Below are 13,326 nucleotides of genomic sequence, written 5' to 3'. Positions count from 1 at the left end.
GTTATTAGTAGGAAACTGGGGCTTGTTATGAAATTCGATATGGAGAAAGCCTATGCTCGTGTTGAATGGGGTGTATTACTTGACATCATGAAAGCTATGGGCTTGGTGAAAAATGGATGAGGTGGATTTTGGGTTGTTTATCTTCGGCACATTTTTCGGTCTTATTCAAAGACAGTCTTATTGGTTTTTCAATGCCTCAAGAGGCTTATGCCAAGGTGATCCATTGTCCCCTTCCTTGTTCACTATTTATGCTGAGTACTTCAATCTCATGCTTAGTAGGATAGAGAGTTTGGGTTATTTTGAGGGCTTTTCTATACCAAATTCTGACATTGTTATCCCATATTTGTAATATGTTGATGATACTGTGATCTTCTATGATGTGAAGGCGGATCAGGTATATAATATTGCAAGATTTTTAGATGTTTGTGAAGTAACTTTAGGCATTAAAGTTAACTTTCATAAATCTTCTTTAGTTGGTATTAATGGAGATGGAGGAGAGATTGTTGATTTGGCTAACTTGTTTGGGTGTAAGGTAGGCCATTTCCCTTTTACTTACTTAGGACTTCCTATTTCTAACTCAAGGCTTATTATTGCAGTATGAGATATTATTCTTGAGAGAGTCCGAATTAAACTTGCTCCGTGGAAATATAAAAATTTATCTTTAGGGGGAAGGGTTACTTTATTGAAAACATATTTATCTAATCTACCAATCTACCAAATGTCTTTGATCCATATGCCTGCAGCAGTTGCAAAAAGATTAGATAAAATGATGCGTGATTTCCTATGGGGTTCATCTATAGAAAGAAGAAAATTTCATTTACTTAGATGGGATAAAGTGTGTTATTGGAAAAAAGAAAGTGGCTTGGTCATTAGGAATACTTCGGTTAATCAGGCAATGATGTGCAAGTGGTTGTGGTGCAGCTCCCTTTTTAATTGTGGTATAGAGTTTTGGTGTCCAAATATGGGATGGAATGCAACAATATGTGGATTAGAGGTGGGAGACGTAACAAGCTTTCGTATTTATGGAGAGCAATTTATAATTGTAGACCATTGGTGTCAGGATATTTCAAATGGATTGTTGGTGATGGGAGGAAAGTTTCTTTTTGGCACCACAAATGACTTGGAGATTACCTTTTAACATTGGCTTATCCAGAGTTATTTTGGAGAGTTACTCAGCCTGAACTGTCTGTTTGTGAGGCAGCAGATCGAAAGGGTAGTATGACGTCCTTGAATGTTTCATTGATGTATATTAGATTAAGCAATATGGTGTTGTAACAATGGTGCGAGTTGATGGACCGATTGAATGATGTATATATCTCAGCAAATGCAGAAGATGATTTAATTTGGGAAATTGAATGTGATGAGAGGTTCTCGGTCAAATCCTGCTACAATCTTCTCTTCCACTATCGATGGCGTAGCTCTACTCCCTTTGTTGCAAAGGTGTGGAAGTGGCATGTTCCCTATAAAGTTCAGGTTTTTATATGGTTGGCAGCATTGAATAAGGTTTTCACTGTGGACAGTTTGATTAAAAGGAGGTAAATTTTACTAAATATATGTCTCATTTGTAAATCGGATGCAGAGACTGGAGCCCATTTGTTTTTACATTGCCCTTTAACGGCTTGGATTTGGTCTTGATTGTTTGGTTTGGTGGGAATCTCTATTGTTCTCCCTTCTGCAGTAGGTATTGTTTCACAGTTATCTACTCCTCACTTGTCACAGGTTGGGAAATTTGTTTGAAATATCTCAAAAGGTGCCATCCTATGGGAGGTTTCGAAGGAGATGAATAAAAGAACATTTGAGGGGAAATGCTGCCAGTGAAAGTTATCTTAAACAATATCAAGCTTTCTATATGAGCATGGATCTCTGTTACCAAGGAGGGAAGAAATATTAACAAGGTTGATGTCATGGCTAATCTGCTTAATCTATTTTTAGTTGAAAAGCCTAACATTAGGCCGAAGAATAATAGTGATTGTTTGAAGTTGAATTTTGATGGGAGCTCTTTGGGGAATTCTGGTTTAGCTGGTATTGGTGGAGTAATACGTGATTCTTCAGGTTGTCTTACGCTCCTGTGCTGGCCCGATTGGAGTTAGAACGACAAACTTTGCAGAGTTGAGTGCTCTATTGTTTGGTGTAAAATTGGTGGCTATAGAATATCATAGTAAATCTTGCCTAATTGAAGGTGATTCCTTAAATGTTATCAAATGGTGGAAAAATGAGCAAAAGTTCATTGGGAACTTCGCCGCACTCGGCTATAAATTATGGACTTGGTTGAAACCCTTTCAATATCTTTCATCTATGTAAATAAAGAAGCTAACTCAGTGGCGAATCTTTTGGCCAAGAGGGGGCTTCTTTACCTTCTATGTTAATTTCTAATGGTGTAACTTTTATTTTGAGTTAGTAATAAAATTTCCTAATCTTTGTTGCAAGATGCATTATTTCTGGGACTCAAAATCCTTTTTTTTTTTTTTTTCATATTCATGCATCTCAATATCGATGATCAATTAGAGGGTTTTTTAATATTAAAATAAACTTTTTCTTATGGATTTTTGATATGCATCCCGAATTAACCTTATATCAACTTTTTCCTTTTAATAAATCGCCTTTTTTATTATTCTTTGAACGTATACTCACGTAAATAATTTTAATGATTTAGGAGGATACTTTGGGAAATTTATGTAGTAGGGACAAAGAAGGAAGCATATAATTTGGTCCCAATGTTCGTCTCGGCTCACTAAAAAATATATATATAAATACGAAAGCTCTCTCGCTCTGTCTCTAAATTAATACGTATAACGGTACAAGCCTTTCCGTTTGTCTTATGAGCTTATCTGTGTCTCTGAACGGTCCGCCCTCCCTCTCTCTCTCTCTCTCTCTCTCTCTAGCAGCTCCTCCCCTCTCTCCCCCGTCCAACTTTCTCTCTATACTTCCGCTCTCTCTCTCTCTCTCTAAATTTTTTAGTAATTAATCTCCCCACTCCAGCCAAGAACCCCCGTCCAACTTTCTCTCTCTAGTTCCGTTTTCTCTCTCTAAAAATTGTAGTAATTAATCGCTCCAGCCAAGAGCCCCGGCCAACTTTCTCTCTCTAGTTTCGCTTTCTCTCAAAATTTTAGTAATTAATTCCGAACCCCTCTCTAACCTCCTCTCCCTCTCTCTCTCTCTCTTTTCTTTTTCAGGTAACTCATGCCCTTGCGCTTATCCCTCTCTCCTTCTCTCGGCAACATTCTCTCTCTAACTTTTGCCGTTTTCCGGCATTGTTTTGCCGGAATACGGCCATATTTCGACGGAGTACCTAGAAAACAGAGGAGAGATGGATGAATATTTGCAGTTGTTTGTGAGTGAAACAGATTGGTACAACAGCATTGTATTGGGTTCTCTTTTGCCTGAAAATTTATGGAAGCCTCTGGCACATGTATTGCAGTCATGGCTTCGCAACTACATTGCAGGGAGCCTGGTCTACTTCATTTTTGGTGGCCTCTGGTGCTTCTACATTTACTATCTCAAGCGCCATGTCTACTTTCCTAAAGGTATTTCGTTTACTTTTTAAGGTTTCATCTCCTCTTTCGATTTTTTTTTGAGACAACCCGCCATCTCTGGTGTCATTAACCATTGCAATGTGATTGGTTTTTCCTTTTTCTTTTTGCTTCTACGTTTGTTTTAATTTTTTGTTGGTATTAGCCGTTGCAATGTCATTGGCCCTTCTATTTACTTGGGTAGATTTGGCGGCGTCATTGTGATTTAAAGATTGGTAGGTATTACGATGTAATGAACGTTATTGTACTGTAACTTGTGTGGTTGGGAAACTTATGGTTGTCAGTTAAGTTTGGTTTCACTGCCATTGTGTTTTCATTGAATGGATATTTTAGCTTGATATTTGAGGATCTAATCATTTGTTTTTTTTGGTGAAGCTTCTGGTCAGATGTATTTGGATTTATTTACATGTTAATGTATTTGGTTTATTTCAGGTGGTTGATTTGGGTTCTGAATTTGCTATTTCTTTGGCCTCTCTTTCACGAATTTCAGCTGAAAAATTTCAATGCAGCATTTTAGATTTCATCATCATCATCATCATAATAGCCTTTTTCTATTGGCTACACGAATCGTAGTCTATCAAGGGCCCGTGAGGCCATAATTCCATGTATTTTTTCTCACTATTTCCACCAGTGACCTTTTGGGCCTACCCCTACCCATTTTGAGCCGTCCACTTGAATTTACTCGGACCTCCTAACACGTGTTGTATTGGATTTGTACTGCACATATCTAGCCCACCTAAATCTACTTTCGCTCATCTTATCGCCTATTGAACGAGTTCTCCCAAATATATTCATTTTGAATTCTATCCCTTTTTGTCTGGCCGCTCATCCATCTCAACATCCTCATACCAGCTAAAAAAGTATTTTAAAATTTTAGGGTGTTGGCTTCTTTTTTAAACTCAATTGCCTACTGAGTATTAGTTTATATCTCTTGAAAGTTCAGTTTTAAATTTATTACTATTAGTTTTTGACTTTTTAAATTTGCCTCTATGTGTGTGTGCGCATGTGCATGTGTGTGTGTCCTGAGCCCATCAAGTCTTGCTTATTTTGGCATAACATTCACATAACTCCAAGAAATTGCACTCAGTAGTATGTCACATTCATCAAAATTAGTCATTTTTCTTTTTTCATATCAGGATGGGTTAAGCAGGATCTGATTGCAGTGATCTCCCCTTCATATGTTGTTTGGATGCTTTCTTCAAATTATTTTTCCTGCTATAATGTTGTTTACGCTTGATTTTTTTCTAGATACTATACCCTCAAAAGAGGCAATACTCCTTCAAATCTGGGTTACCATGAAAGCAATGCCCTTGTACGTGTCACTCCCAACTGTTTCAGAGTACATGGTTGAGAAAGGTTGGACTAGATGTTATTCAAGTATTAGTGAAGTTGGATGGCTGGCCTATATTGCGCTTCTTATAGCATATCTAGTTATCGTGGAGTTTGGGATTTACTGGATGCATAGAGAATTGCATGACATAAAGCCTTTATACAAATACCTTCATGCTACTCATCACATTTACAACAAGCAGGATACACTCTCTCCTTTTGCAGGTAAGCAACCTTCCTATCTTTATCCATTTTTGTAATGGATTTGGTTTTTCTCCCAAGTTCTTTTTAGTTTCAAGAACTGTAATATTGGTCTTTTTGGAAATGCAATTTGTAAATTTTGATGAGTTAATTGAGCTTGTAATTTCTTTCCTTTTCTTTCTGATAGTTAATGGTTCATTGTGTGAGATCCCGATTTTGATTGCTGACCATGCTGTTTTCTTTAAATGTTACGAATGCTACTTTTTGTTAGTAAAGTATACTGGTACTTTCAAATTTACAATATATTGATTCTTATGTATGAAGTATAATTGTTATAGGGATTATTTGATTTGTTACATGTGAGGTCTTCCAGGGTGAAAACTAAGATATCCGTGTAAGGAAGAAAAGAATTGGGAAACCTATGAATATCTTGTGTGTGATTATCTAGATATAGTTCATGTAACACGGGAATAAACTTGGCTGCTTTTTCATGTGAAAGAAAAGATTGAAGGAATGAATTCTAGGATTTCAACATCTGGATTGCTGGACATCATTACTAACTCAGTTTTTGTGGTGTGTGTTTGCTTCTCTAGGTTTCATCTATTTGTCTTTTAGGGCATTCTAATGAACGTGATGCATACAAACTGTTTGTGTATAAATTTGGTATCTTATGGTTCTTATACTCTTGAATACAACTGCTAGGTGAGGAGCAATAGCTCATGTACATATTAGTTACTCATTGTGGCTTTTGAGTCTAATAAATAGTTTGTTGCTAAATATCTTTTAGTGACTGTGGTAGTATTTTCTGCTTCTGTATCCTTTAATCAGCCTTTATTACTTAACTTTTTAAAATGTAAAAATTCCTTTGTTACTTAGGCCTGGTACATGTAAGTATATTGCTACATGTTTTCCGATCCCATTTTAGGGCCTTAGGGGCATTTGTTTGGGCCCAACTTTTGCGTACACACTCTTTTGGTGAGCAAGATTGTCATAACATGCCTGTTGTTGTAATGTACGATATTCTAAGTGTTATTTTACTTGAGAAGTGCTTGAAAAAGGTTGACAAAAGGAGTTTTAAAAAAAAAAAAAAAATCTAAATCGATGAAGGAACAACGATATGGGATTAAAGCTTGAACCAGAATCAATTCATTTTTTTGCCATGGTTGATGATGCCCCTGGTGCATCTTTTTTTACCATTCATGTTTAGTTAATTATTGAGATAACCATGAATATTCCTAATGAATTTGTAAAAAGAAAAACTCAATAAATTTATTGATTTAAGCTTCAAAAAATATTTTCCTATTTGTATGGCTTCTAACTATAGAAAAAAGATTGATGTATCCATATCCTTCTATTTTCTTCATATAAGCATCTTTTTGTGCTTTCCATTCCATATCTTACACCTTGGTACTTGTCAGGGCATCACGCACCCATTGTCATTATAAACTAGAACATATGGAAATTAGATGCCTTTTAACATTTTCTTATAGGCTTTTATGTGCCATCCAGTTTCTAATTGCAACCATAAACTGAGTCCAGCAATTTATCTGTGATTTTGCCATTGGAATGAAGGTCCTCTTATAATCTATTCCTTGCCTTTGGGTGGAATCTTTGTCCACTAGACGTCCTCTGTACCTTTCACTATATTCATTATTTACCAATTTTCTACCCATTTCTCTTTTTATCTAGGGAAAAGAGCATCGATTAGTTTTCCTTTTCTGAAAACAAGGACATTAGAAACAAGGGATATGATGCAGAAAGATTCAGGAGCTACAAATCTCTCAACATGAAAAATGGCATGTTGAGATCCAAAGGGAAGTGGAATAATCTTCATAGAAGAGGATACTTTATGATACCTCATCTTAGGTGGTTTAGGGTGTGAACCTAGTCAGAAATTCTCCATTTGAGAGAGAGAGAGAGAGAGAGAGAGAGAGAGAGAGAGAGAGAGAGAGAGAGAGAGAGAGAGAGAGAATCACTGCACAATTATTCAACTTGAATTTAGGCATTCTCTGGCCATCCCCCATAAGCCCATTCTTAGCTTAATTTAACATCTTTTTACCATTGGAATCTTCAAAGTTTTTGCGTTTCTTTCTGTGTAACCTGGTTCCTTAAATTGGGAACATGAGAAGGATGGGTATCTTCTTCATTTTTGTGTACTGGGCTTGTTGTCCCTTTAAATCGGAACCACAGGCTGTCTAAGATGATGTTATTCTCTTTGCAAATCTTTTTTGCAGGTGTATGCAAGGACATAATAATTGATGGCATACATCATTTCTTGAATGAAACAATGAAAACTTATTGAAGATAAAACTCTTTTCCGTTGATTATATAATCTCATTTTGTTATTATTGCACCCAAACTAAATGGTAGTCGATGCTTAAAACACTGATAAAGATGTTGGTAAATTGACTTTCGTTTATCATCACTTAGATCCTAATCACCCTATTGCAATAGTTAGAAGAGGAGACACATTAAGTCTAGGGCTGGGCTACCTTGCCCAGTCGGCTTGGCCCTAACGAACTGGGATTGGGCCACGAAATGTGGCTTGAGGGCCGGGCTATGGCCTAGTGACCACCGCTCGAGGACCACGTCGCCCCTTTTTCCCTTTTTGTGCTCTTCTTTTATCTAGGCTTATTATATCCATCCCGGCCCATAATGTGCTGGGAGTGGGCTTGGGCTAGGGCCTCTTCAGCCGTGTCCAGGCAAGGGTGGCCAGCCTTATAAGGGAACTAGGGCTGGTCTGGGCTGGGCTAGGGCTGGCTCGGCTTATTGCTAGTCCTATTTATGACCTTTGTACCGATAAAAAATATATAAGCCCTATTTATAAATACTGGTTGTTGGACCCCACAAAACAAAACTTAATGAAAATAAGAAATTCTTTTTACTGTGCTAAAAAGTCAAATCACGATATTTTGTTAGCACAAAATAAGTCTTAGCTATTTGATTCCCATATCATGTACCTACATCACTTGGACTTAATTCCAGTTTATGACCATTACTAGCCATGACCCATCGTCATCATCATATCGTCAAAGTCTTTTCTCAACTAATTGAGGTTGGCTACATGAATCCTAGTCTGTCATTTTGCTCTATTAAGGGCCATACCCTTAGTGAGGCGATAAGTCTCCATATCTTTTCTCACTACTTCCAAACATGTCCTTTTGGGCTTACCCCCTATCCTTTTTAAGCCTTCCACTTAAACTAACTTGCACCTTCTAATAGGTATTGTACTGGATCTGCGCCACACATGGCCAGCCCACCTAAGTCTACTCTCTCTCATCTTATCGTCTATTAGTGCTACACCAAAATTTTTCTGAATGTATTCATTTCGAATTCTATCTGTTCTTGTCTTGCCACTCATCCATCTCAACATCCTCATCTCACGCTACACTCATTCTATAGGAATATTATTTTTTGACCACCCAACATTCCGCCCCATAGAACAAAGATGGTCTCACAGCTGTCCTATAGAACTTGCCCTTCCTTTTCATTGGTATTTGGCAATCACATAAAATCCTGGTTGCACATGTCCTCTTCTCCCACCAAACTCTAATTTTATGTGCGACATCTTTTTCTCAATTTTCTTGGATTATCAACCCAATATATCGAAAGTGCACTCTTCTTTCTTGGTCGTCAATCTTAACTACTTCCTCGTCTCTACTCCTATTATTACTAAACTTGTATTCTATATACTTTGTCTTAGTTCAGCTAATTTTAAAACCTTTAGATTCTAAAGCATCCCTCCAAAGTTCTAACTTTGTTGACACCATTTTGGGTCTCGTCGATTAAAACTATGTCACCTGCAAACAACATGCACCACGGTACTCATCTTGTAGGTAGGTGCCTAGTTAAGTCGTTCATAATTAAGACAAGGAAGTATGGGCTCAATGCTAACTCATGATGTAGACCTATTGTCATTGCAAACTCACTCGTCTCTCCATTAATTATTCGTGTACTATTGTATATATCTCTCACCAAGTCGACGTAGTGTCTGGAGACTCCTTTCTATTCCAACTCCCACCAAATTAAATCTCGAGATACTCTATCATAAGATTTCTCAAGATCAATAAAGACCATGTGGAGGTCTTTTCCCTTCGCCCTAAACTTCTCAATTAGTTGCCTAAGTAGGAAAATAGCCTTGGTTGTTGACCTCCCTGGCAAAAAACTGAATTGGTTTTTTGATACATTTGTTTCGTGCCTTTGTCATTGCTCAATCACTCTGTCCTAAAGCTCCATAGTGTGGCTCATAAGTTTGATCCCTCAATTGTTTGCACAATTTTTTGTCTCCCTTGTTCTTATAAATAGGTACCACAATACTTTTCCTCTATTTGTCTGGCATTTTCTTTGTTCTTATCACCTTGTTGTCAGCAAGTCAATGCCAATCTCCCCCATGTGAAGCGCTGACCTAATACAACACTTGAGGTGCGATTTGGTTCAAGTGTAAGGCTCTAAAAGGGCAAGAGGAAGGCCCAAAAGGACATAGTGGAAGTAGTGAGATAAGATATGGGTACTTATAGTTTCATTGAAAGTATGGCCCTTGATAGAGCAGAATCGCAAAATATGATTCGTGTAGCCAACCCCAAATAGTTAGGATAATACTTTGATGATGATGATGATGATTTAATATTTAAACATACTACTATGATATGGACTAGTTCCGTAACTTGAGCTGTTGGGGATCTACATGTCCTTTGAGAACAAACTGGTGCCTTTTCTAAGAGAAGGATTAGTTTGCCCTACATATAGGATTTGTGTCCACACTTTCTTGACTTTTTCTTTCAGTTCATTCCAGCTGGTCTTTGTCTTAATGTGTTTGCTACCTTATGGCACAACTTGATCCACCCTCTTTTGCCATGAGGTGTGCTATCTATCAACCTTGAGTTTGTGCTACTGCTCTCTGTCATCTGTAAGTTTGTGTAATGCTGCTTGTGCAGCAATATTAACTCGGCCATGCAGTAACCAGAAACCCACATACTAGTTTTGGCAGTCTGTGATTGGAGATGTATTCCTCACGCACCCAATATGATGTGTTTCTCATTCAATGGGTTAATTAGCGACTTTTGAAATCCTGTATGAACTGTACAAGAATGAGTCGTATTCCATGGGCTCGTATGAACCCTGTATAACTGAAACAGAATAAGTTTTATTCCATGGCCTTGTACGAGTTCTTTGTTTAGTTTAGTTGTAAGGTCTTTTTCTTTTCCCTAATCAATGTTGCTTAGAAGATGGTGATTCCTACACTGCGCCATCTGATTTTCCTTATCATGTCATGATTGGTGGCGGGGGCAATTTTCAATATGCCCCGAAAAGGGAAAAAACCAGTTTTTTTATTTACTTTCATAACATTGGTCTTCAAAACATTTGTTTTTCTTTTGGCAATTTCTATGATATTGTGATATAAACAACTCCGATGTATTATTTTCTATCTTGAATGGAAAGCAAGATATGAATATTTCCAATACCAATATCTTGTAAACAATGATTATATATATATATATATATATATATAAAGGAGGTATACTGTGGAGGGGATAAATTTTAAAGTGCCCCTCCTGCCTATTCTTGCATGGATATGGACAGATGGGTAGTTCTTTTAATATCTTGAAATCATTTGGTTGTAGTGTTAAATTAAGTATCTCCTGTACCTGTCAAAACACCCTTGCTAGATTGACTAGGGTCTAAACTTTGATAGCTTATGATCTAACAATCAGAGAGTGAATGCCAGTACTACATGTAATTGTAATGCCTCTTACTCCTAGTTTATGTTGACTTAGATTGAGAAATCAATAACTCATAATTAAACCCTCAGAGAAAGCTGATACTCTGTAAAATTTGTCATAGCTGCAGTATAAAATTAGAAATGAAATTCATTGGGGTTAATTTTCATTCTTACGGAATATATTGGGACAAAAGTTCTTTAGGTCTTTTAATGAAAGACCTTTTGTTTTTATAGAACAAATTAATATTATTACTTGAAATGAACCACAAGACCACCAAGATGCCAAGTTGGTATCTCTAGGTCTCTGGGCTAGAGAAACAAAAAAAATTCCAGTTACTCCACTTCTGAGCCTGAGCATCAGGGTTCATGTTGGCACTGTGAAGAACATGGTGGAATTGCACCGGCCGGTGCTCACCCAACTCAAGCATTTCAACCAGCATTCTTCGCTTACTCTCCACAGGGTCCTGACATGCTCAGTAATCCGACTAATTGCATTATAGTCCTACAATCAAAGGGTATACAGACCGTCCTGTGGCTACTTCCACTCCCTCAAGGAGAGCTGCTTCATTTGTCTAGGACTATAATATCCTCAATATATGAAATGGGTAAGTTGCGGTGTACTGCTGACAGTGAATACTAGATTGCCGATGACAACATTACAAGCTAAAATTGCATGAATGACACATCTTAATCACACCTCATGCTTGGAGGAAACCCCTTCTACAGTGGATTCTTGTTGTCAAGGAATAATTTTTTTATCAAAATACCAGTGGATTCTTGTTATAAAGGAATCAGAAATCTATCAAAATAGCAAAGAGATATAAACTGTCCAACATTTACCCTTTTGCAAGTATTCCGACTTAGGACCATGTGTTTTTCATGGATATTTTGAAATTAAATCAAAAGACATGGGTAAAATGTTAAGTTATTCATCTCTCAGAGTGTTGGGGAAAAATAAATTTCCACTGGAATTGCCTTCAAGAAATTTACACTGGATTGCCTTCAACTCGTATGCCCAGATTATTTCTTTGGTTTTCGTTTATTAGATAACCGTTTAGTTGAATGATACAAACAAAAATAAAAGAAAATTGTTTAGTTAGTTGATCAAGTTAATTCTAGTACAATCAAAGCCATTGTATGTTTCTTTTCTGCAATTGAGTATGCCATTATACTTGATTTTTACTGGTTTCTAATATTTAAGATAATATTTATAGTCTTATACCACTAAAACATATCGTAGGCATTCTCCATCTCCAATTATTGAACCTCTAGCCATAATAACTTTTGTAAAGTAAGATTACTGATAATTGCCTTTTCTTAAATGACTTTCGTTTTAGGCCTACTTATCTTTTTCTTAGTGACTACTTGATAAGGACAACTCAGAATCCCATTGGTCCCTTTATAAATGTCTGCTTCTTTTGGGTAGGTCAACTTTGTTTGGGTGAGCAGATTTTCCTTCTGGGTAAAAACACCAGCAAATAAATAAATCTCAAAGGCACAAAGAGCATAAAATCGAAATCACATTATAGAAGCACTTTTCCTTCTGTTTCACCATGTGTTTATGTTGTCAATTTACTTATCACTGTGCTAAACTGTTGCTGTTTTCAAGCTTGCTTACCATGTCGTGGCTTTATTATCTTTTAACTTAGGGGTTGTTCCTCCATTAGATTAACCGAATCTTATTTTTATTTATGGATATTATTTTGGTTCCCTTCAAATAGTCATGGATTCTACTGAAGAACAAGAGAAATAATGATTCCTATTCTGACCTCTCTCTCTGAAGGTTTGGCTTTCCATCCTCTTGATGGTGTACTACAAGCTTTGCCACATGTTATTGCTTTCTTCATCGTTCCGACCCATTTCTTTACGCATGAGCTGCTGCTCTTTTGTGAGGGGGTGTGGACTACCAATATACATGACTGTATCCATGGAAATGTGTGGCCTGTAATGGGTGCTGGCTACCACACCATACACCATACCACCTATCGCCACAACTATGGACATTATACTATTTGGATGGACTGGATGTTTGGTACCCTCAGTGATCCCGTTTCAAAGCCAAAGAAGGCATCATAGTTTCTCTCTCTCTGGTGGATTTTCGCAGTGATGCATGCTCTATATTGGGTATTTTATTTTTCTCTTTCTCATGTCTTATATGTGCTTGCCATCATGCGATGTATATTTCCTTGTTTTGGTTTTGTTGTGCTGGTTGGTAGTTGGATTGTTCCACAACAATCACAATTCAAGATAGGGTTGGGGATTCTGAATGATCTGAAATTGCTTTATATCTATTATGGTGGCTGCTGGACATTGGAACAATGATGGTCCTGCTTCAGTGTTGATTCAGTCAGGCTCTCTCTCTCTCTCTCTCTCTCTCTCTCTCTCTCTCTCTCTCTCTCTCTGTGCATGTGCATGTGCATGTGCATGCATCCTAGTGCACACACACCATAACACTGAGAGATACAAGGTTTGTGGGAGCTTTTTCCTCTCTCAGCCAACCCAAGATGAGAAATGTACCAAAAACAGGTTGAGAGTACAGAAATTATC

General features: G+C 37.3%; 1 protein-coding gene across 1 annotated transcript; it reads left to right on the top strand.

Annotated features, from left to right (window-relative positions):
* Positions 1–2,730: 2,730 nt before the first annotated feature.
* LOC18432187 (delta(7)-sterol-C5(6)-desaturase) lies at positions 2,731–13,098 on the top strand. The gene is made up of 4 exons (XM_011624302.3): positions 2,731–2,843; positions 3,174–3,524; positions 4,779–5,084; positions 12,563–13,098. The coding sequence occupies exons 2-4, from the start codon at positions 3,308–3,310 to the stop codon at positions 12,853–12,855; spliced, it is 816 nt and encodes a 271-aa protein (XP_011622604.1). The 5' UTR covers positions 2,731–2,843; positions 3,174–3,307; the 3' UTR covers positions 12,856–13,098.
* The last annotated feature ends 228 nt before the right edge of the window (positions 13,099–13,326 follow it).

This window comes from Amborella trichopoda, chromosome 13, assembly GCF_054954075.1.
Source record: "Amborella trichopoda isolate Santa Cruz 75 chromosome 13, AtrichopodaSantaCruz75HAP2 v2.0, whole genome shotgun sequence".
NCBI classification, from domain to species: Eukaryota; Viridiplantae; Streptophyta; class Magnoliopsida; order Amborellales; family Amborellaceae; genus Amborella; species Amborella trichopoda.
This window is presented reverse-complemented; position numbering and strand designations above follow the sequence as displayed.

What these genes read in the sequence shown, in the direction of transcription:
- LOC18432187 (XM_011624302.3), top strand. Translation starts at nt 3,308, where the DNA reads ATGGATGAATATTTGCAGTTGTTTGTGAGTGAAACAGATTGGTACAAC. An exon ending in CCATGTCTACTTTCCTAAAG is followed by an intron (nt 3,525 to 4,778) that starts GTATTTCGTTTA and finishes ATTTTTTTCTAG; the next exon opens with ATACTATACCCTCAAAAGAG. An exon ending in TACACTCTCTCCTTTTGCAG is followed by an intron (nt 5,085 to 12,562) that starts GTAAGCAACCTT and finishes CTCTCTCTGAAG; the next exon opens with GTTTGGCTTTCCATCCTCTT.